Genomic DNA, 24,153 nt, shown 5'->3' on the forward strand with positions numbered 1-24,153 from the left:
GTGCTGAGTGGCATAGTTCAGTGATGTCACATTTTGATGACTTGGCTAGCAGCCAATCGACTCCGCTGGATTTTCGATTCAGATTGGTTGAAGTCGTTCCAGAACATTCTGGCAAAGGCACACTCCATTTTGCATTCAGTTCTCCTTCGACTCGGGAGAAGGCAGGGCCGCAGGTTTTGGGCAGGTTTTTGCCAACCTGATCAAGAGGCTGGGGAACTAAATCAGATCTCTCTCATCTGATGACTTGTGCCTAAATACCTCTTTCTGCATAACCTGTGAGCTGTCGGCAGGCAGTCGTTTCCATTCTGGCAACGGTGAAGCCAGAGCTCTGAATTCTCTCACCTGATGGATTCTTTCTGAAGGTTCAGGATAAAGATTTTTCTCTCTGCAGTCAGTTTAACCTGCAAGAGGATCCAGCCCAGTGCCACCGGCAGGAAAAGGGGGTTTGAAAACCTATTTTAAATTCTCATGTTGAGAATCCTTGATTTAACTTGAGGCTGATAGTCCACCTGCTGGACTCAAGTTAGAATTGAACAGACCTGAGGGTGCCCTTCTGCGTGAAAGCCCAGGACAGTAAAAGTGAAAGCGCCTCCCCAGAGAAAATTCTACTACCTGCGGATTCTAATTGAAAGCACAATCTAGAAGGTCCAATCTAAGCGGTGAGTTTCAGCACATCGCATCCTGAGAAGATCGCTAACTATTACAAAGACTATAACCTCAGCAGCGAAGATACTCACCTCTCATTCCCGTTTTAATTGATTGATATTTATTGTACCAAAGTACAGTGAAAAGTATTTTTCTGCGGCCAAGGGAACGTACACAGTATGTACATAGTAGACAAAAGAATAATCAACAGAGCACATTGACAAATGGTACGTCAACAAATAGTGATTGGTTACAGTGCGGAACAAGGGCCAAACAAGAGCAGCATAGGGTGCCGTGAATAGTGTTCTTACAGGGAACAGATCAGTCTGAGGGAGTCTTTGAGGAATCTAGTAGCTGTGGGGAAGAAGCTGTTCCTATGTCTGGATGTGCGGGTCTTCAGACTTCTGTACCTTCTGCCTGATGGAAGGGTCTGGAAGAAGGCAATGCCTGGGTGGGAGGGGTCTCTGACAATGCTGTCTGTGTTCCTGAGGCAGCGGAGGCAGGGGCTGGTTTCGCACAATGGTCTAAACAGCTGGCTTGTAATGCAGAACAAGGCGAGCAGCGTGGGTTCAATTCCCGTACCGGCCTCCCTGAACAGGCGCCGGAATGTGGCAACTAGGGGCTTTTCACAGTAACGTCATTGAATCCTACTTGTGACAATAATGATTATTATGTGGTGCAGGCAGAATCAACGAGAGGATGGCAAGCTTGTGTGAAACGTTGGGCTGAGTTCACCACATTCTGCAGTGCCGAGCAGTTGCCACACCAAGTTAGAATGCAGACGGATAGGATGCTCTCTATGGCACATCTGTAGAAGTTTGTTAGAGTCGATCCAGACATGCTGAATTTCTTTCAATCTGGTCTATTGCATTCGCTGCTCCCAATGTGGTCTCCTCTATATCGGAGAGACCAAACGCAGACTGGGTGATCGCTTTGTGCACAGACCGAAGATGCTCAGCATTCAGGATCCTGACCTTCCTGTTGCCATTTTAACAAAAGACCCTGCCCCCATGCCCACATGTCTGTTCTTGGCCTGCTGCAATGTTCCAGTGAAGCTCAACACTAACTGGAGGAACAACATCTCATCTTCCGGTTAGGCACGCTACAGCCTTCCGGCCTGAACATCGAATTCAACTTCAGATGATCAGCTCCACCTCGACCCATTTGTTTTCATTTCATTTTAACTGTCTTTTACCATTTCTTTCTTTCCTGCACCTTTCTCCTCTTTGCTTCCCCCTTCCCCTCCTCCCACACCTACAGTTCATCCTCTGATGTTAGTTTCCCTGCTGTTTGACTTTTCACATCTTTTGTCCTCTCTGGGGACTGCCATTCACACTCTTTCTGGGTTTCTGTGGCTATGACTCATCTTTCATTCTCAGTCCACAGTATAAATATTTCCCACTCTCTCTGTCTGTTAGCTTTGACAAAGAGTCATCGGACTCGAAACGTTTGCTCTTTTCTCTCCCTACAGATGCTGCCAGACTTGCTGAGATTTTCCAGCATTTTCCCTTTCGTTAATTTCTTTAGCTTTCGTAGGAAGTAGAGATGTTGTTGGGCTTTCTTCTGCTGTGGATCGGTTGCCATGGTAGGCGAACTGCAATGGATCGAGACCGTCTGGAAGGCTTATGTTGATGTGTCATGACTAGTCACTGGTAGCATTTCATGGTAACTGACGTCAGGGCCACCGGTCCATAGGCGTTGAGGCAGGCTACCCTCGTTATTTTGGTTCTGCCCTTCCCCACTCTGTCTGTCTTGTGTGTGTGTGTGTGTGTGTGTGTGTGTGGGTGGATAGAGGTGGGGGGGGGGGAATAATTAGTTTCGCAGACCATTGTTCCATTATTGCCATTACATGTTTATCTCTTTTCTTGTTAAAAGAACAGTTATTAAGTTTTACTTTCAAATCTGGTGCCTGTAGGTGAGTGCAGCAGTCAAGGGTCAAAGATCTCAGGAAGTTATACATATTATTGATTAATTCACTTGTGTTGGGACTCCGGGGCTGGAATTGACCGTGCGCTAACCCAGGGTGTTATAACAGGTAAAACTGGTGTTGGTCCTGGCATGCTCTCCTGCACTCTTCATTGAAGCAGGGTTGATCCCCTGGTTTGGGGTAATGGTAGAGTGGGGGATATGCCGGGCCATGAGGTTACATACAGACTGTCGGAGAGTACAATCCTGCTGCTGCTGATAGTCCACAGCACCTCCTCAATGCCCAGTCGCTAGGTCTGTTTGAAGTCTATCCCATTTAGCACGGTGGTAGTGCCACACAACACGATGGAGGGTATCCTCAATGTGAAGACGGGACTTTGTCTCCACAAGGACTGTGTGGTGGTCACTTCTACCAATACTGTCATGGACAGATACATCTGCAGCAGGCAGGTTGGTGAGGATGAGGTCAAGTATGTTTTTCCCCTCTTGTTGGTTCCCTCATCACCTGCTGCAGTCCCAGTCTAGCAGCTATTGTCCTTTAGGACCCGGCCAGCTCGGTCTGTGGTGGTACTACCCAGCCACCCTTGGTGATGGACACTGAAGTCCCCACCCAGGGTATAGTCTACACCCTTGCTTCTTCCAAGTAGAGCAGTACTGATTCATCAGCTGAAGGGGGGGACTGTGTGATAATCAGCAGGAGGGCTCCTTGCCCATGTTTGACAATGGGGCTTCACGGGATCCAGAGTCATTGTTGAGGACTCCCAAGGCAACTCCCTTTCTACTGCGCACCACTGTGCCACCATGTCTGCTGGCTCTGTCCAGCCAATTTAGCTTCTGGTGCCAGGGATGGTCCATCCAATTTCATTCCTTGGTGTTTCTTTGTAGTGGTTGAATACAAGTGAGTGGTTTGGTAGGCGGTATCTGAGGGCATTTAAGAGTCAACCACATTGCTGTGAATCTGGAGTCACATGTGGGGAAAAACAGGCAAGCAGGCAGATTACTTTCCCTAAAGGACATTCGACAATCAACAATGGTTTCATGGTCTTTTCATTGCCATGGTGGGATTCGAACCCAGATCCCCAGGGATTACATTAGGTCTCTGGATTACTAGTCCATACATAGAAAATAGAAGGAGGCCATTCAGCCCTTCGAGTCAGCTCCGCCATTCGTTATCATGGCTGATCATCAAGTTCAATATTCTGATCCTGCCTTCCACCCCCTCATACCTTGATCCTTTAGCCATAAGAGCTATATTTAATTTCCCGGCTTGGGTCACTGTCTGTGCGGAGTCTGCACGTTCTCCCCGTGTCTGCGTGGGTTTCCTCCGGGAGCTCCGGCTTCCTCCCACAAGTCCCGAAAGACGTGCTGTTAGGTGAATTGGACATTCTGAATTCTCCCTCTGTGTACCCGAACAGGTGCCGGAGTGTGGCGACTAGGGGCTTTTCGCAGTAACTTCATTGCAGTGTTAATGTAAGCCTACTTGTGACACTTATAAAGATTATTATAATTCTTTCTTGAAATGACTTTCTGTGGTAGTGAATTCCACAGATTCACCACTCTCTGGGTGAAGAAATTTCTCCTCCCCTCAGTCCAAAAAGGTTTACCCCTTATCCTCAAACTATGACCCCCTAGTTCTGGGCTCCCCCACCATCGGGAACATTCTTTCTGAATTTACCCTGTCTAATCCTGTTAGAATTTTGTAAGTTTCGATGAGATCCCCTCTCACTCTTCTAAACTCCGATGAATATAATCCTGACCCATTTAGTCTCTCCTCATATGACAGTCCCGCCATCCCGGGAATCAGCCTGGTAAACCTTCGCTGCCCTCCCTCCATAGCAAGAACATCCTTCCTCAGGTAAGGACACCAAAACTGCTCACAATACTCCAGGTGTGGCCTGACCAATACCCGATACAATTGCAGTAAAACATCTCTATTCCTGTACTCCAATCCTCTCATTATCTAGGCCAACATACCATTTGCCTTCTTTACTGCCTGCTGTACCTACCCGCTTACTTTCAGCGACTGATGCACGAGGATACCAAGGTCTCGCTGAGTATCCACCTCTCTCAATTTACACCCATTCAAATAATAATCTGCCTTCCTATTTTTGCTACTGAAGTGGATAACCTCACATTTATCCACATTATACTGTATCTACCGTGCATGTACCCACTCACTCAGCCTGTCCAAATCCCGCTGAACCATCTCTGCATCCTCCTCACAGCTTACCCTCCCACCCAACTTTGTATGATCTACAAATTCGGAAATATCACATTTAGTTCCCCCATCCAAATCATTAATATATAATGCGAACAGTTGGGGTCCTAGCACAGATCTCTGCAGTACCCCACTAGTCACTGCCTGCCAATCAAAAGACCCATTTATTCCAACTCTTTGCTGCCTGTCTGCTAGCCAGCTTTACATTGACAAATGGGACAGCGACAAACAGTGATTGGTTACAGTGCTGAACAAGGGGCCAAACAAAGCAAATACACGAGCAAGAGCAGCATAGGGCATCGTAAATAGTGTTCTTACAGAGAACAGATCAGTCCAAGGGGGAGGCGTTGAGGAGTCTAGTAGCTGTGGGGAATAAGCTGTTCCTATGTCTGGATGTGTGGGTCTTCAGACTTCTGTACCTTTGCCTGATGGAAGGGTCTGGAAGAAGGCACTGCCTGGGTGGGAGGGGTCTCTGATAATGCTGTCTGCCTTCCTGAGGCAGCGGGAGGTGTAGATAGAATCAAGGTGAGGGTGGTTAGTTTGTGTGATGTGTTGGGCTGATGTTCACCACACTCTGCAGTTTCTTGCGATCTTGGGCTGAGCAGTTGCCATACTAAGCTGTGATGCAGCCGGATAGGATGCTCTCTGTGGAACACTGACCTCTAGATACTCTCTAGGGCAGGGGTGGGCAAACTTTTCCGTGCAAGGGCCGCATTCAGAAATTCACAATTTTAAAGGGCCGCATAGTATATTAAGTAAAATAATTACTTCACCCGGTTATGATTCTGGGCGCCTCATATAGAACATAGAACAGTACAGCACAGAACAGGCCCTTCGGCCCTCAGCGTTGTGCCAAGCAATGATCACCCTACTCAAGTCAATGTATCCACCCTATACCAGTAAGTAACCCAACAGCCCCCCCACCCATTAACCTTTAAAAAAAAAAATTAAAAAAAAAAAAAAAAATGTTTTTTTTTAATGACTTGGTGGGCCGCAGAAATACCTTTGGCGGGCCGCATGCGGCCCGCGGGCCGTAGTTTGCCCACCCCTGCTCTAGGGACTCGTGAGATTCACAGTCCTTTTATTTATTTTTCAATGGCATGTGGGTGTCGCTGGCTGGCCAGCATTTAGTGCTTTTGGGGGGGGGGGGTGTTGGTAGGGTGGATACGTGGGTTTGAGTAGGGTGATCATTGCTCGGCACGACATCGAGGGCCGAAGGGCCTGTTCTGTGTTCTATACCCACAGAGGTCTGCAAGACTAAAGTGAAATGTAAAAAGTTGATTAAATGCTGAAACACAGACTAACTCACCATTATTTGCAGATTTGTCCTTGCTCTCGGCTGTCACTCTTGATGCCTTTTGTTTTGAGGTCTACAAATGAATGAAAAATGTTCTGAGTGAGACACCAATCTTTCTGTTGATGTGGCCGTGGTTTAAGACGGAAGAAGCCACAGGCAGCTCTGTGAAGTGAGCTGTGAGTCAGCCACGTGTGTACACGCTGGACACCGGGCTCAGAGCAGTGCAGATACCGATAAGGAGACAGCTTCGGGGCAGAGCCCAGAATAGACAGGTTTCTGGCTTCTAATTACCTCGTCTCCTGCATGGGTGCTCATTCTCGCTGACCTGTGGGCGCTAGGGGTGCTAATCTCCCTCTGTCACCTCATCAGGCCCAAGTCATAGACAGTGGCCAGCAATTCAACAAATTTCTTAACCTGAAGTCATGGAAGGCACCATGAAAACCTCGGGATTATACAGTGCCGATAATAACCTCCCAACGCTCTTTCGAGTTCATTGTAATTACTCTGCCGAAACCAATAACAACTTCTGGGGTCTGCACACGCACTTTACTGCAGAATTCCAGAAGCTTCTGTGAATTCCTGCTCCTCCACCAGCTGCACTGTGCAGATGGCTTACAGATAGAAATCAGTTTGAAATGACTAATTTGACACCGGCCGTCACAAATCCTGGAAAAACTTACATCTTAAATGAGGCGCAACCAGATTTCTAACAAGGTCAGAATTACTGCTCAATCACCACTTTGGCCCTGGATAATTAAATTAGTATTTGTAAAATGTTAAATATCTCCATTCCATGCGAAAAAAATTACATTAATTGCTAAAATAAAGTTTTAATTGAGGCTTGTCAATTTCTACCTTAATCCCAGAGTGTCCCCCAAACAAGCTGGCTTTCGATCAAATTATAAAAAGTGAATTAAAAAACCCGTTTGCTATTTCCTGGTTTGCTGCCTGAGAATTTTTGTTGGTTGCTTCGCTGACTTGCTGGAATCACTGCTGCTGGACGGGAGATCCTCTACAGCTGGCACCGCAGTGAAACTGCTACTGGGAAAACCAAATCCTTGCCACAGAGATTGGTCAGATTGTTGTGGGAAGTTTTCTGTGCTTTCAGTGTAGAACAGAATCAGTATGCTGCTGACTCGAAAGCCAGGGGCAAAACATCACTTTGTGAATGTAGTCCCTGTTGCAACGTAGGAGACTCCAAGTTAATTTTCACACAGGAAATACCAGAAGCAGCAAAGTGATCACTGATGATCTGATTTTTTGGATATTGCACGAGGGATAAAATTTGGCCTACGACACAAGAGCAAACCGTTTTTATGTCTTCAAACAGCACCATGGGATCTATTACATACGCTTCAAAAGACAACCTCTCCGACAGCGCCACACTCCGCCTGCACTGACCCTCCTCCGGGAGTCTCCCTCTGACAGTGCGGCACTCCCTCAGTACTGACCCTCTGACAGTGCGGCACTCCCTCAGTACTGACCCTCTGACAGGGCAGCACTCCCTCAGTACTGACCCTCTGGCAGTGCAGCACTCCCTCAGTACTGACCCTCTGACAGTGCGGCACTCCCTCAGTACTGACCCTCTGACAGTGCGGCACCCCCTCAGTACTGACCCTCTGACAGTGCGGCACTCCCTCAGTACTGACCCTCTGACAGTGCGGCACTCCCTCAGTACTGACTCTCTGACAGTGTAGCACTCCCTCAGTACTGACCCTCTGACAGTGCGGCACTCCCTCAGTACTGACCCTCTGACAGTGCAGCACTCCCTCAGTACTGACCCTCTGACAGTGCGGCACTCCCTCAGTACTGACCCTCTGACAGTGCAGCACTCCCTCAGTACTGACCCTCTGACAGTGCGGCGCTCCCTCAGTACTGACCCTCTGACAGTGCGGCACTCCCTCAGTACTGACCCTCTGACAGTGCAGCACTCCCTCAGTACTGACCCTCTGACAGTGCGGCACTCCCTCAGTACTGACCCTCTGACAGTGCAGCACTCCCTCAGTACTGACCCTCTGACAGTGCGGCGCTCCCTCAGTACTGACCCTCTGACAGTGCAGCACTCCCTCAGTACTGACCCTCTGACAGTGCGGCGCTCCCTCAGTACTGACCCTCTGACAGTGCGGCGCTCCCTCAGTACTGACCCTCTGACAGTGCGGCACTCCCTCAGTACTGACCCTCTGACAGGGCAGCACTCCCTCAGTACTGACCCTCTGGCAGTGCAGCACTCCCTCAGTACTGACCCTCTGACAGTGCGGCACTCCCTCAGTACTGACCCTCTGACAGTGCGGCACCCCCTCAGTACTGACCCTCTGACAGTGCGGCACTCCCTCAGTACTGACCCTCTGACAGTGCGGCACTCCCTCAGTACTGACTCTCTGACAGTGTAGCACTCCCTCAGTACTGACCCTCTGACAGTGCGGCACTCCCTCAGTACTGACCCTCTGACAGTGCGGCACCCCCTCAGTACTGACCCTCTGACAGTGCGGCACTCCCTCAGTACTGACCCTCTGACAGTGCGGCTCTCCCTCAGTACTGACCCTCTGACAGTGCACACTGCCTCAGTACTGACTCCCTGGCAGTGCGGCACTCCCTCAGTACTGACCCTCTGACAGTGCAGCACTCCCTCAGTACTGACCCTCTGACAGTGCAGCACTCCCTCAGTACTGAGCCTCTGACAGTGCAGCACTCCCTCAGTACTGACCCTCTGACAGTGCAGCTCTCTCAGTACTGACCCTCTGACAGTGCGGCACTCCCTCAGTACTGACCCTCTGACAGTGCGGCGCTCCCTCAGTACTGACCCTCTGACAGTGCAGCACTCCCTCAGTACTGACCCTCTGACAGTGCGGCGCTCCCTCAGTACTGACCCTCTGACAGTGCGGCGCTCCCTCAGTACTGACCCTCTGACAGTGCGGCACTCCCTCAGTACTGACCCTCTGACAGTGCGGCACTCCCTCAGTACTGACCCTCTGACAGGGCAGCACTCCCTCAGTACTGACCCTCTGGCAGTGCAGCACTCCCTCAGTACTGACCCTCTGACAGTGCGGCACTCCCTCAGTACTGACCCTCTGACAGTGCGGCACCCCCTCAGTACTGACCCTCTGACAGTGCGGCACTCCCTCAGTACTGACCCTCTGACAGTGCGGCGCTCCCTCAGTACTGACCCTCTGACAGTGCAGCACTCCCTCAGTACTGACCCTCTGACAGTGCGGCACTCCCTCAGTACTGACCCTCTGACAGTGCAGCACTCCCTCAGTACTGACCCTCTGACAGTGCGGCACTCCCTCAGTACTGACCCTCTGACAGTGCAGCACTCCCTCAGTACTGACCCTCTGACAGTGCGGCGCTCCCTCAGTACTGACCCTCTGACAGTGCAGCACTCCCTCAGTACTGACCCTCTGACAGTGCGGCGCTCCCTCAGTACTGACCCTCTGACAGTGTGGCACTCCCTCAGTACTGACCCTCTGACAGTGCGGCACTCCCTCAGTACTGACCCTCTGACAGGGCAGCACTCCCTCAGTACTGACCCTCTGGCAGTGCAGCACTCCCTCAGTACTGACCCTCTGACAGTGCGGCACTCCCTCAGTACTGACCCTCTGACAGTGCGGCACCCCCTCAGTACTGACCCTCTGACAGTGCGGCACTCCCTCAGTACTGACCCTCTGACAGTGCGGCACTCCCTCAGTACTGACTCTCTGACAGTGTAGCACTCCCTCAGTACTGACCCTCTGACAGTGCGGCACTCCCTCAGTACTGACCATCTGACAGTGCGGCACCCCCTCAGTACTGACCCTCTGACAGTGCGGCACTCCCTCAGTACTGACCCTCTGACAGTGCGGCACTCCCTCAGTACTGACTCTCTGACAGTGTAGCACTCCCTCAGTACTGACCCTCTGACAGTGCGGCACTCCCTCAGTACTGACCCTCTGACAGTGCAGCACTCCCTCAGTACTGACCCTCTGACAGTGCGGCACTCCCTCAGTACTGACCCTCTGACAGTGCAGCACTCCCTCAGTACTGACCCTCTGACAGTGCAGCTCTCTCAGTACTGACCCTCTGACAGTGCGGCACTCCCTCAGTGCTGACCCTCTGACAGTGCGGCACTCCCTCAGTGCTGACCCTCTGACAGTGCAGCACTCCCTCAGTACTGACCCTCTGACAGTGCAGCTCTCTCAGTACTGACCCTCTGACAGTGCGGCACTCCCTCAGTACTGACCCTCTGACAGTGCGGCACTCCCTCAGTACTGACCCTCTGACAGTGCGGCACTCCCTCAGTACTGACCCTCTGACAGTGCGGCATTCCCTCAGTACTGACCCTCTGACAGTGCGGCACTCCCTCAGTACTGACCCTCTGGCAATGAGATCTGAAACCTAAACAGGTTGAATAACAGCAACACTGCTGTATGATTAAAAAGGCTCTTTCTTCCCACAAGTTGCATTGAATTGATGTCCAGCACAAGTGTAAGAAGCTTGTCAGACCTCTCTCTCCTGACCACTTGCTAGAAATGTTCGCATCATGGTGGGTCAGCCAAATCGACTGAAAATTATTTTTATTTTTTCTTCGAAAGTGGGTGCCACTGGCAAAGCTGTAATTACTGTCCATCCCCAGTCTCAATCCTCCCCCTACTCTGTCCATCCCCAGTCTCAATCCTCCCCCTTACTGTGTCCATCCCCAGTCTCAATCCTCCCCCTACTCTGTCCATCCCCAGTCTCAATCCTCCCCTTACTGTGTCCATCCCCAGTCTCAATCCTCCCCCTTACTGTGTCCATCCCCAGTCTCAATCCTCCCCTTACTGTGTCCATCCCCAGTCTCAATCCTCCCCCTTACTGTGTCCATCCCCAGTCTCAATCCTCCCCCTTACTGTGTCCATCCCCAGCCTCAATCCTCCCCTTACTGTGTCCATCCCCAGTCTCAATCCTCCCCCTACTCTGTCCATCCCCAGTCTCAATCCTCCCCCTTACTGTGTCCATCCCCAGTCTCAATCCTCCCCCTTACTGTGTCCATCCCCAGTCTCAATTCTCCCCCTTACTGTGTCCATCCCCAGTCTCAATCCTCCCCCTACTCTGTCCATCCCCAGTCTCAATCCTCCCCCTTACTCTGGCGCTCTCGAACCATAAGACCATAAGACATAGGAGTGGAAGTAAGGCCATTCGGCACATCGAGTCCACTCCACCATTCAATCATGGTTGATTTCAACTCCATTTACCCGCTCTCTCCCCATAGCCCTTAATTCCTCGAGAAATCAAGAATTTATCAATTTCTGTCTTAAAGACACTCAATGTCCTGGCCTCCACCGCCCTCTGTGGCAATGAACTCCACAGACCTACCACTCTCTGGCTGAAGAAATTTCTCCTCATCTCTGTTCTAAAGTGACTCCCTTTTATTCTAAGGCTGTGCCCCCGCGTCCTAGTCTCCCCTGCTAATGGAAACAACTTCCCTACGTCCATCCTATCCAAGCCATTCATTATCTTGTAAGTTTCTATTAGATCTCCCCTCAACCTCCTAAACTCCAATGAATATAATCCCACGATCCTCAGACGTTCATCGTATGTTAGGCCTACCATTCCTGGGATCATCAGTGTGAATCTCCGCTGGACCCGCTCCAGTGCCAGTATGTCCTTCCTGAGGTGTGGGGCCCAAAATTGCTCACAGTATTCTAAATGGGGCCTAACTAGTGCTTTATAAAGCCTCAGAAGTACATCCCTGCTTTTATATTCCAAGCCTCTTGAGATAAATGACAACATTACATTTGCTTTCTTAATTACGGACTCAACCTGCAAGTTTACCTTTAGAGAATCCTGGACTAGGACTCCCAAGTCCCTTCTTAAAGGAAATTAAGGAAGGGAAACAGATGCTCAGTGACATCCACCACACACATTTTTTGCACGTGGACTGCAGCGGTTCAAGGCAGTGGCTCGTCATTGCCTTCTCAAAGATAATGATGGATCGAGTATAAAAACTGGCCCAGCCAGTGATACCCACCCAACCCATAAAAGAATAAAAACTCTTTCCCATCCGGAGATACAAAATTACACCCACGGACTTATTACACTCAGCAGCTTCAACATGATCCTGCTGAGCTGTTAACATATCTCACAAACCCCCTGAAGCAATGGGGCAGAGCAGAGGCAGTAGCAATGGGGCAGAGCAGAGGCAGTAGCAATGGGGCAGAGCAGAGGCAGTAGCAATGGGGCAGAGGCAGTAGCAATGGGGCAGAGGCAGTAGCAATGGAGCAGAGCAGAGGCAGTAGCAATGGGGCAGAGGCAGTAGCAATGGAGCAGAGGCAGTAGCAATGGGGCAGAGGCAGTAGCAATGGGGCAGAGGCAGTAGCAATGGGGCAGAGTAGAGGCAGTAGCAATGGAGCAGAGCAGAGGCAGTAGCAATGGGGCAGAGGCAGTAGCAATGGAGCAGAGGCAGTAGCAATGGGGCAGAGGCAGTAGCAATGGGGCAGAGCAGAGGCAGTAGCAATGGGGCAGAGGCAGTAGCAATGGAGCAGAGGCAGTAGCAATGGGGCAGAGCAGAGGCAGTAGCAATGGGGCAGAGGCAGTAGCAATGGGGCAGGGCAGAGGCTGTAGCGATGGGGCAGAGGGGAGGCAGTAGCAATGGAGCAGAGCAGAGGCAGTAGCAATGGGGCAGAGGGGAGGCAGTAGCAATGGAGCAGAGCAGAGGCAGTAGCAATGGGGCAGAGCAGAGGCAGTAGCAATGGGGCAGGGCAGAGGCAGTAGCAATGGGGCAGAGCAGAGGCAGTAGCAATGGGGCAGAGCAGAGGCAGTTGCAATGGGGCAGAGCAGAGGCAGTAGCAATGGGGCAGAGCAGAGGCAGTAGCAATGGGGCAGAGCAGAGGCAGTAGCAATGGGGCAGAGCAGAGGCAGTAGCAATGGGGCAGAGCAGAGGCAGTAGCAATGGGGCAGGGCAGAGGCAGTAGCAATGGGGCAGGGGAGAGGCAGTAGCAATGGAGCAGAGCAGAGGCAGTAGCAATGGGGCAGAGCAGAGGCAGTAGCAATGGGGCAGAGCAGAGGCAGTAGCCATGGGGCAGAGGCAGTAGCAATGGGGCAGAGCAGAGGCAGTAGCAATGGGGCAGAGGCAGTAGCAATGGAGCAGAGCAGAGGCAGTAGCAATGGGGCAGAGCAGAGGCAGTAGCAATGGGGCAGAGCAGAGGCAGTAGCGATGGGGCAGAGGGGAGGCAGTAGCAATGGGGCAGAGGCAGTAGCAATGGGGCAGAGCAGAGGCAGTAGCAATGGAGCAGAGCAGAGGCAGTAGCAATGGGGCAGAGCAGAGGCAGTAGCAATGGGGCAGAGGAAAGGCAGTAGCAATGGAGCAGAGCAGAGGCAGTAGCAATGGGGCAGAGCAGAGGCAGTAGCAATGGGGCAGAGGAAAGGCAGTAGCAATGGAGCAGAGCAGAGGCAGTAGCAATGGGGCAGAGGCAGTAGCAATGGGGCAGAGCAGAGGGAGTAGCAATGGGGCAGAGCAGAGGCAGTAGCAATGGGGCAGAGCAGAGGCAGTAGCAATGGGGTAGAGCAGAGGCAGTAGCAATGGAGCAGAGCAGAGGCAGTAGCAATGGGGCAGAGCAGAGGCAGTAGCAATGGGGTAGAGCAGAGGCAGTAGCAATGGGGCAGAGGCAGTAGCAATGGGGCAGAGCAGAGGCAGTAGCAATGGGTTGGAGCAGAGGCAGTAGCAATGGAGCAGAGCAGAGGCAGTAGCAATGGGGCAGAGGCAGTAGCAATGGGGCAGAGCAGAGGCAGTAGCAATGGGGCAGAGCAGAGGCAGTAGCAATGGGGCAGAGCAGAGGCAGTAGCAATGGGGCAGAGCAGAGGCAGTAGCAATGGGGCAGAGGCAGTAGCAATGGGGCAGAGCAGAGGCAGTAGCAATGGGGCAGAGGCAGTAGCAATGGGGCAGAGCAGAGGCAGTAGCAATGGGGCAGAGGCAGTAGCAATGGGGCAGAGCAGAGGCAGTAGCAATGGGGCAGAGCAGAGGCAGTAGCAATGGAGCAGAGCAGAGGCAGTAGCAATGGAGCAGAGGCAGTAGCAATGGGGCAGAATAGAGGCAGTAGCAATGGGGCAGAGGCAGTAGCAATGGGGCAGGGGAGAGGCAGTTGCAATGGGGCAGAGCAGAGGCAGTAGCAATGGGGCAGAGGCAGTAGCAATGGGGCAGAATAGAGGCAGTAGCAATGGGGCAGAGCAGAGGCAGTAGCAATGGGGCAGAGGCAGTAGCAATGGGGCAGAGCAGAGGCAGTAGCAATGGGGCAGAGCAGAGGCAGTAGCAATGGGGCAGAGCAGAGGCAGTAGCAATGGGGCAGAGCAGAGGCAGTAGCAATGGGGCAGAGGCAGTAGCAATGGGGCAGAGCAGAGGCAGTAGCAATGGGGCAGAGGCAGTAGCAATGGGGCAGAGCAGAGGCAGTAGCAATGGGGCAGAGGCAGTAGCAATGGGGCAGAGCAGAGGCAGTAGCAATGGGGCAGAGCAGAGGCAGTAGCAATGGAGCAGAGCAGAGGCAGTAGCAATGGAGCAGAGGCAGTAGCAATGGGGCAGAATAGAGGCAGTAGCAATGGGGCAGAGGCAGTAGCAATGGGGCAGGGGAGAGGCAGTTGCAATGGGGCAGAGCAGAGGCAGTAGCAATGGGGCAGAGGCAGTAGCAATGGGGCAGAATAGAGGCAGTAGCAATGGGGCAGAGCAGAGGCAGTAGCAATGGGGCAGAGGCAGTAGCAATGGGGCAGAGCAGAGGCAGTAGCAATGGAGCAGAGCAGAGGCAGTAGCAATGGGGCAGAGGCAGTAGCAATGGGGCAGAGCAGAGGCAGTAGCAATGGGGCAGAGGCAGTAGCAATGGGGCAGGGGAGAGGCAGTTGCAATGGGGCAGAGCAGAGGCAGTAGCAATGGGGCAGAGGCAGTAGCAATGGGGCAGAGCAGAGGCAGTAGCAATGGGGCAGAGGCAGTAGCAATGGGGCAGAGCAGAGGCAGTAGCAATGGAGCAGAGGCAGTAGCAATGGGGCAGAGCAGAGGCAGTAGCAATGGGGCAGAGCAGAGGCAGTAGCAATGAGGCAGAGGCAGTAGCAATGGGGCAGGGCAGAGGCAGTAGCAATGAGGCAGAGGCAGTAGCAATGGGGCAGAGCAGAGGCAGTAGCAATGGGGCAGAGCAGAGGCAGTAGCAATGGGGCAGAGCAGAGGCAGTAGCAATGGAGCAGAGCCGAGGCAGTAGCAATGGGGCAGAGCAGAGGCAGTAGCAATGGAGCAGAGGCAGTAGCAATGGGGCAGAGCAGAGGCAGTAGCAATGGAGCAGAGCAGAGGCAGTAGCAATGGGGCAGGGCAGAGGCAGTAGCAATGAGGCAGAGGCAGTAGCAATGGGGCAGAGCAGAGGCAGTAGCAATGGGGCAGAGCAGAGGCAGTAGCAATGGGGCAGAGCAGAGGCAGTAGCAATGGAGCAGAGCCGAGGCAGTAGCAATGGGGCAGAGCAGAGGCAGTAGCAATGGAGCAGAGGCAGTAGCAATGGGGCAGAGCAGAGGCAGTAGCAATGGGGCAGAGCCGAGGCAGTAGCAATGGGGCAGAGCAGAGGCAGTAGCAATGGGGCAGAGCAGAGGCAGTAGCAATGGAGCAGAGGCAGTAGCAATGGGGCAGAGCAGAGGCAGTAGTAATGGGGCAGAGCAGAGGCAGTAGCAATGGGGCAGAGCAGAGGCAGTAGCAATGGGGCAGAGGCAGTAGCAATGGGGCAGAGCAGAGGCAGTAGCAATGGGGCAGAGGCAGTAGCAATGGGGCAGAGGCAGTAGCAATGGGGCAGAGCAGAGGCAGTAGCAATGGGGCAGAGCCGAGGCAGTAGCAATGGGGCAGAGCAGAGGCAGTAGCAATGGGGCAGAGCAGAGGCAGTAGCAATGGGGCAGAGCAGAGGCAGTAGCAATGGGGCAGAGGCAGTAGCAATGGGGCAGAGGCAGTAGCAATGGGGCAGAGCAGAGGCAGTAGCAATGGGGCAGAGCCGAGGCAGTAGCAATGGGGCAGAGCAGAGGCAGTAGCAATGGGGCAGAGCAGAGGCAGTAGCAATGGGGCAGAGCAGAGGCAGTAGCAATGGAGCAGAGCCGAGGCAGTAGCAATGGGGTAGAGCAGAGGCAGTAGCAATGGAGCAGAGCAGAGGCAGTAGCAATGGGGCAGAGCAGAGGCAGTAGCAATGGGGCAGGGGAGAGGCAGTAGCAATGGAGCAGAGCAGAGGCAGTAGCAATGGAGCAGAGCCGAGGCAGTAGCAATGGGGTAGAGCAGAGGCAGTAGCAATGGGGCAGAGCAGAGGCAGTAGCAATGGGGTAGAGCAGAGGCAGTAGCAATGGGGCAGAGCAGAGGCAGTAGCAATGGGGCAGAGCAGAGGCAGTAGCAATGGGGTAGAGCAGAGGCAGTAGCAATGGGGCAGAGCAGAGGCAGTAGCAATGGGGCAGAGCAGAGGCAGTAGCAATGGGGTAGAGCAGAGGCAGTAGCAATGGGGCAGAGCAGAGGCAGTAGCAATGGGGTAGAGCAGAGGCAGTAGCAATGGAGCAGAGCAGAGGCAGTAGCAATGGGGCAGAGCAGAGGCAGTAGCAATGGGGCAGGGGAGAGGCAGTAGCAATGGAGCAGAGCAGAGGCAGTAGCAATGGGGCAGGGGAGAGGCAGTAGCAATGGGGCAGGGGAGAGGCAGTAGCAATGGGGCAGGGGAGAGGCAGTAGCAATGGGGCAGAGCAGAGGCAGTAGCAATGGGGCAGAGGCAGTAGCAATGGGGCAGGGGAGAGGCAGTAGCAATGGGGCAGGGGAGAGGCAGTAGCAATGGGGCAGAGCAGAGGCAGTAGCAATGGGGCAGGGGAGAGGCAGTAGCAATGGGGCAGAGCAGAGGCAGTAGCAATGGGGCAGGGGAGAGGCAGTAGCAATGGAGCAGAGGCAGTAGCAATGGAGCAGAGTAGAGGCAGTAGCAATGGGGCAGAGGCAGTAGCAATGGAGCAGAGCAGAGGCAGTAGCAATGGGGCAGAGCAGAGGCAGTAGCAATGGGGCAGAGCAGAGGCAGTTGCAATGGGGCAGGGGAGAGGCAGTAGCCATGGGGCAGAGGCAGTAGCAATGGGGCAGAGCAGAGGCAGTAGCAATGGGGCAGAGGCAGTAGCAATGGGGCAGGGGAGAGGCAGTAGCAATGGGGCAGAGCAGAGGCAGTAGCCATGGGGCAGAGGCAGTTGCAATGGGGCAGAGCAGAGGCAGTAGCAATGGGGCAGAGCAGAGGCAGTAGCAATGGAGCAGAGCAGAGGCAGTAGCAATGGGGCAGAGCAGAGGCAGTAGCAATGGGGCAGAGCAGAGGCAGTAGCAATGGGGCAGAGCAGAGGCAGTAGCAATGGGGCAGAGCAGAGGCAGTAGCAATGGAGCAGAGCAGAGGCAGTTGCAATGGGGCAGAGCAGAGGCAGTAGCAATGGGGCAGAGCAGAGGCAGTAGCCATGGGGCAGAGGCAGTAGCAATGGAGCGGAGCAGAGGCAGTAGCAATGGGGCAGAGGCAGTAGCAATGGGGCAGAGGCAGTAGCAATGGGGCAGAGGCAGTAGCAATGGGGCAGAGCAGAGGCAGTAGCAATGGGGCAGAGCAGAGGCAGTAGCAATGGAGCAGAGCAGAGGCAGTAGCAATGGGGCAGAGCAGAGGCAGTAGCAATGGGGCAGAGCAGAGGCAGTAGCAATGGGGCAGAGCAGAGGCAGTAGCAATGGGGCAGAGCAGAGGCAGTAGCAATGGAGCAGAGCAGAGGCAGTTGCAATGGGGCAGAGCAGAGGCAGTAGCAATGGGGCAGAGCAGAGGCAGTAGCCATGGGGCAGAGGCAGTAGCAATGGAGCGGAGCAGAGGCAGTAGCAATGGGGCAGAGCAGAGGCAGTAGCAATGGGGCAGAGCAGAGGCAGTAGCAATGGGGCAGAGCAGAGGCAGTAGCAATGGGGCAGAGCAGAGGCAGTAGCAATGGGGCAGAGCAGAGGCAGTAGCAATGGGGCAGAGCAGAGGCAGTAGCAATGGAGCAGAGCAGAGGCAGTTGCAATGGGGCAGAGCAGAGGCAGTAGCAATGGGGCAGAGCAGAGGCAGTAGCCATGGGGCAGAGGCAGTAGCAATGGAGCGGAGCAGAGGCAGTAGCAATGGGGCAGAGCAGAGGCAGTAGCAATGGGGCAGAGCAGAGGCAGTAGCAATGGGGCAGAGCAGAGGCAGTAGCAATGGAGCAGAGCAGAGGCAGTTGCAATGGGGCAGAGCAGAGGCAGTAGCAATGGGGCAGAGCAGAGGCAGTAGCCATGGGGCAGAGGCAGTAGCAATGGAGCGGAGCAGAGGCAGTAGCAATGGGGCAGAGGCAGTAGCAATGGGGCAGAGGCAGTAGCAATGGGGCAGAGGCAGTAGCAATGGGGCAGAGCAGAGGCAGTAGCAATGGGGCAGAGGCAGTAGCAATGGGGCAGAGGCAGTAGCAATGGGGCAGAGGCAGTAGCAATGGGGCAGAGGCAGTAGCAATGGGGCAGAGGCAGTAGCAATGGGGCAGAGGCAGTAGCAATGGGGCAGAGCAGAGGCAGTAGCAATGGGGCAGAGCAGAGGCAGTAGCAATGGGGCAGAGGCAGTAGCAATGGGGCAGAGGCAGTAGCAATGGGGCAGAGCAGAGGGAGTAGCAATGGGGCAGAGCAGAGGCAGTAGCAATGGGGCAGGGCAGAGGCAGTAGCAATGGGACAGAGGCAGTAGCAATGGGGCAGAGCAGAGGCAGTAGCAGTGGGGCAGAGCAGAGGCAGTAGCAATGGGACAGAGGCAGTAGCAATGGAGCGGAGCAGAGGCAGCAGCAATGGGGCAGAGGCAGTAGCAATGGAGCAGAGCAGAGGGAGTAGCAATGGGGCAGAGGCAGTAGCAATGGGGCAGAGCAGAGGCAGTAGCAATGGGGCAGAGGCAGTAGCAATGGGGTAGAGCAGAGGCAGTAGCAATGGGGCAGAGGCAGTAGCAATGGGGCAGAGCAGAGGCAGTAGCAATGGGGTAGAGCAGAGGCAGTAGCAATGGGGCAGAGCAGAGGCAGTAGCAATGGGGCAGAGCAGAGGCAGTAGCAATGGGGCAGAGGCAGTAGCAATGGGGCAGAGCAGAGGCAGTAGCAATGGGGCAGAGGCAGTAGCAATGGGGCAGAGCAGAGGCAGTAGCATGGGGCAGAGCAGAGGCAGTAGCAATGGGGCAGAGCAGAGGCAGTAGCAATGGGGCAGAGCAGAGGCAGTAGCAATGGGGCAGAGGCAGTAGCAATGGGGCAGAGCAGAGGCAGTAGCAATGGGGCAGAGGGCAGTAGCAATGGGGCAGAGCAGAGGCAGTAGCAATGGGGCAGAGGCAGTAGCAATGGGGCAGAGCAGAGGCAGTAGCAATGGGGCAGAGCAGAGGCAGTAGCAATGGAGCAGAGCAGAGGCAGTAGCAATGGAGCAGAGGCAGTAGCAATGGGGCAGAATAGAGGCAGTAGCAATGGGGCAGAGGCAGTAGCAATGGGGCAGGGGAGAGGCAGTTGCAATGGGGCAGAGCAGAGGCAGTAGCAATGGGGCAGAGGCAGTAGCAATGGGGCAGAATAGAGGCAGTAGCAATGGGGCAGAGCAGAGGCAGTAGCAATGGGGCAGAGGCAGTAGCAATGGGGCAGAGCAGAGGCAGTAGCAATGGGGCAGAGCAGAGGCAGTAGCAATGGGGCAGAGCAGAGGCAGTAGCAATGGGGCAGAGCAGAGGCAGTAGCAATGGGGCAGAGGCAGTAGCAATGGGGCAGAGCAGAGGCAGTAGCAATGGGGCAGAGGCAGTAGCAATGGGGCAGAGCAGAGGCAGTAGCAATGGGGCAGAGGCAGTAGCAATGGGGCAGAGCAGAGGCAGTAGCAATGGGGCAGAGCAGAGGCAGTAGCAATGGAGCAGAGCAGAGGCAGTAGCAATGGAGCAGAGGCAGTAGCAATGGGGCAGAATAGAGGCAGTAGCAATGGGGCAGAGGCAGTAGCAATGGGGCAGGGGAGAGGCAGTTGCAATGGGGCAGAGCAGAGGCAGTAGCAATGGGGCAGAGGCAGTAGCAATGGGGCAGAATAGAGGCAGTAGCAATGGGGCAGAGCAGAGGCAGTAGCAATGGGGCAGAGGCAGTAGCAATGGGGCAGAGCAGAGGCAGTAGCAATGGAGCAGAGCAGAGGCAGTAGCAATGGGGCAGAGGCAGTAGCAATGGGGCAGAGCAGAGGCAGTAGCAATGGGGCAGAGGCAGTAGCAATGGGGCAGGGGAGAGGCAGTTGCAATGGGGCAGAGCAGAGGCAGTAGCAATGGGGCAGAGGCAGTAGCAATGGGGCAGAGGCAGTAGCAATGGGGCAGAGCAGAGGCAGTAGCAATGGGGCAGAGGCAGTAGCAATGGGGCAGAGCAGAGGCAGTAGCAATGGAGCAGAGGCAGTAGCAATGGGGCAGAGCAGAGGCAGTAGCAATGGGGCAGAGCAGAGGCAGTAGCAATGAGGCAGAGGCAGTAGCAATGGGGCAGGGCAGAGGCAGTAGCAATGAGGCAGAGGCAGTAGCAATGGGGCAGAGCAGAGGCAGTAGCAATGGGGCAGAGCAGAGGCAGTAGCAATGGGGCAGAGCAGAGGCAGTAGCAATGGGGTAGAGCAGAGGCAGTAGCAATGGAGCAGAGCAGAGGCAGTAGCAATGGGGCAGAGCAGAGGCAGTAGCAATGGGGCAGGGGAGAGGCAGTAGCAATGGAGCAGAGCAGAGGCAGTAGCAATGGGGCAGGGGAGAGGCAGTAGCAATGGGGCAGGGGAGAGGCAGTAGCAATGGGGCAGGGGAGAGGCAGTAGCAATGGGGCAGAGCAGAGGCAGTAGCAATGGGGCAGAGGCAGTAGCAATGGGGCAGGGGAGAGGCAGTAGCAATGGGGCAGGGGAGAGGCAGTAGCAATGGGGCAGAGCAGAGGCAGTAGCAATGGGGCAGGGGAGAGGCAGTAGCAATGGGGCAGAGCAGAGGCAGTAGCAATGGGGCAGGGGAGAGGCAGTAGCAATGGGGCAGGGGAGAGGCAGTAGCCATGGGGCAGAGGCAGTAGCAATGGAGCAGAGCAGAGGCAGTAGCAATGGGGCAGAGCAGAGGCAGTAGCCATGGGGCAGGGGAGAGGCAGTAGCAATGGAGTAGAGGCAGTAGCAATGGAGCAGAGCAGAGGCAGTAGCAATGGGGCAGAGGCAGTAGCAATGGAGCAGAGCAGAGGCAGTAGCAATGGGGCAGAGCAGAGGCAGTAGCAATGGGGCAGGGCAGAGGCAGTAGCAATGGGGCAGAGCAGAGGCAGTTGCAATGGGGCAGGGGAGAGGCAGTAGCAATGGGGCAGAGCAGAGGCAGTAGCAATGGGGCAGGGGAGAGGCAGTAGCAATGGGGCAGGGGAGAGGCAGTAGCCATGGGGCAGGGCAGAGGCAGTAGCAATGGGGCAGGGGAGAGGCAGTAGCCATGGGGCAGAGGCAGTAGCAATGGGGCAGGGCAGAGGCAGTAGCAATGGGGCAGGGGAGAGGCAGTAGCCATGGGGCAGAGGCAGTAGCAATGGGGCAGGGGAGAGGCAGTAGCAATGGGGCAGAGGCAGTAGCAATGGGGCAGGGGAGAGGCAGTAGCAATGGGGCAGAGCAGAGGCAGTAGCCATGGGGCAGAGGCAGTTGCAATGGGGCAGAGCAGAGGCAGTAGCAATGGGGCAGAGCAGAGGCAGTAGCAATGGGGCAGAGCAGAGGCAGTAGCAATGGGGCAGAGCAGAGGCAGTAGCAATGGGGCAGAGCAGAGGCAGTAGCAATGGAGCAGAGCAGAGGCAGTAGCAATGGGGCAGAGCAGAGGCAGTAGCAATGGGGCAGAGCAGAGGCAGTAGCAATGGGGCAGAGCAGAGGCAGTAGCAATGGAGCAGAGCAGAGGCAGTTGCAATGGGGCAGAGCAGAGGCAGTAGCAATGGGGCAGAGCAGAGGCAGTAGCCATGGGGCAGAGGCAGTAGCAATGGAGCGGAGCAGAGGCAGTAGCAATGGGGCAGAGGCAGTAGCAATGGGGCAGAGGCAGTAGCAATGGGGCAGAGGCAGTAGCAATGGGGCAGAGCAGAGGCAGTAGCAATGGGGCAGAGGCAGTAGCAATGGGGCAGAGGCAGTAGCAATGGGGCAGAGGCAGTAGCAATGGGGCAGAGGCAGTAGCAATGGGGCAGAGGCAGTAGCAATGGGGCAGAGGCAGTAGCAATGGGGCAGAGGCAGTAGCAATGGGGCAGAGCAGAGGCAGTAGCAATGGGGCAGAGCAGAGGCAGTAGCAATGGGGCAGAGGCAGTAGCAATGGGGCAGAGGCAGTAGCAATGGGGCAGAGCAGAGGGAGTAGCAATGGGGCAGAGCAGAGGCAGTAGCAATGGGGCAGGGCAGAGGCAGTAGCAATGGGACAGAGGCAGTAGCAATGGGGCAGAGCAGAGGCAGTAGCAGTGGGGCAGAGCAGAGGCAGTAGCAATGGGACAGAGGCAGTAGCAATGGAGCGGAGCAGAGGCAGCAGCAATGGGGCAGAGGCAGTAGCAATGGAGCAGAGCAGAGGGAGTAGCAATGGGGCAGAGGCAGTAGCAATGGGGCAGAGCAGAGGCAGTAGCAATGGGGCAGAGGCAGTAGCAATGGGGCAGAGCAGAGGCAGTAGCAATGGGGCAGAGCAGAGGCAGTAGCAATGGGGCAGAGCAGAGGCAGTAGCAATGGGGCAGAGCAGAGGCAGTAGCAATGGGGCAGGGCAGAGGCAGTAGCAATGGGGCAGAAGCAATGGGGCAGAGCAGAGGCAGTAGCAATGGGGCAGAGCAGAGGCAGTAGCAATGGAGCAGAGGCAGTAGCAATGGAGCAGAGGCAGTAGCAATGGAGCAGAGCAGAGGCAGTAGCAATGAGGCAGAGCAGAGGCAGTAGCAATGGGGCAGAGCAGAGGCAGTAGCAATGGGGCAGGGCAGAGGCAGTAGCAATGGGTCAGAGCAGAGGCAGTAGCAATGAGGCAGAGGGGAGGCTGTAGCAATGGGGCAGAGGCAGTAGCAATGGGGCAGAGCAGAGGCAGTAGCAATGGGGCAGAGCAGAGGCAGTAGCAATGGGGCAGGGCAGAGGCAGTAGCAATGGGGCAGAGCAGAGGCAGTAGCAATGGGGCAGGGCAGAGGCAGTAGCAATGGGGCAGAGCAGAGGCAGTAGCAATGGGGCAGGGCAGAGGCAGTAGCAATGGGGCAGAGCAGAGGCAGTAGCAATGGGGCAGAGGCAGTAGCAATGGGGCAGAGCAGAGGCAGTAGCAATGGGGCAGAGGGGAGGCAGTAGCAATGGAGCAGAGGCAGTAGCAATGGGGCAGAGCAGAGGCAGTAGCAATGGGGCAGAGGCAGTAGCAATGGGGCAGAGGCAGTAGCAATGGGGCAGAGGCAGTAGCAATGGGGCAGAGCAGAGGCAGTAGCAATGGGGCAGAGCAGAGGCAGTAGCAATGGGGCAGAGCAGAGGCAGTAGCAATGGGGCAGAGCAGAGGCAGTAGCAATGGGGCAGGGCAGAGGCAGTAGCAATGGGGCAGAGGGGAGGCAGTAGCAATGGAGCAGGGCAGAGGCAGTACCTTTGTCCTATTTTCTAGGTCGGCTTCAGTCTTTGGACCCAGTAAATTGAGAACCTGGAACGGTGAAACGCAGACATTAAAAATGATCAAGGCACAATTTAAACCATTAATTCAGGATACCTACCCCAAGACACGCAGTTAACATATTTAAACGGAGGTTTGGAGCAAACAGCTGGCTGAGGTAACATATTGGGAAAAAGGTACATAGTCCGAGATGGAAATGAGGATCTACAAGATTTCTATCTGTTTGGAACAGATGGCAAATTATTCAATTCCTCGTGAACTCACTGTTTCTGTGTTCTTATTCAATTTAATTATTTCATGTTGGCTCTGATTTATATTGGATAGCAGAGACTGTTTATAGCAAGTTAAAACCTAGAGGAACGTCAGTATTTGCAGACTGTGCCCGAGAGGAATGACATTTCTAACAGGTACAGCCGTCTGCCCCCACTTTGTACAATATCCTTCACACAGCAAAGGCTCATGATCAGTTATGGTGCATTTTGGAAACGTATTTACCTGAACATCTAGCCAATAACTCACAGTAATTAGAAGCCCATTACTGGCTCTGC

At 54.5% G+C, this 24,153-nt stretch overlaps 1 protein-coding gene across 1 annotated transcript in view; it reads right to left on the bottom strand.

Moving 5' to 3' along the window:
• qars1 (glutaminyl-tRNA synthetase 1) overlaps positions 1–24,153 on the bottom strand; it is a 101,320-nt gene that overhangs the window by 65,626 nt on the left and 11,541 nt on the right. The window contains exons 7-8 of the mRNA XM_038812003.1: positions 23,582–23,635; positions 6,099–6,159 (exon numbers count right to left, since the gene is read on the bottom strand). Coding sequence (XP_038667931.1) covers positions 6,099–6,159; positions 23,582–23,635 — 115 coding nt within the window. The remainder of the gene's footprint in view (positions 1–6,098; positions 6,160–23,581; positions 23,636–24,153) is intronic.

Source organism: Scyliorhinus canicula, chromosome 11 (genome assembly GCF_902713615.1).
Source record: "Scyliorhinus canicula chromosome 11, sScyCan1.1, whole genome shotgun sequence".
Taxonomy (NCBI): domain Eukaryota; kingdom Metazoa; phylum Chordata; class Chondrichthyes; order Carcharhiniformes; family Scyliorhinidae; genus Scyliorhinus; species Scyliorhinus canicula.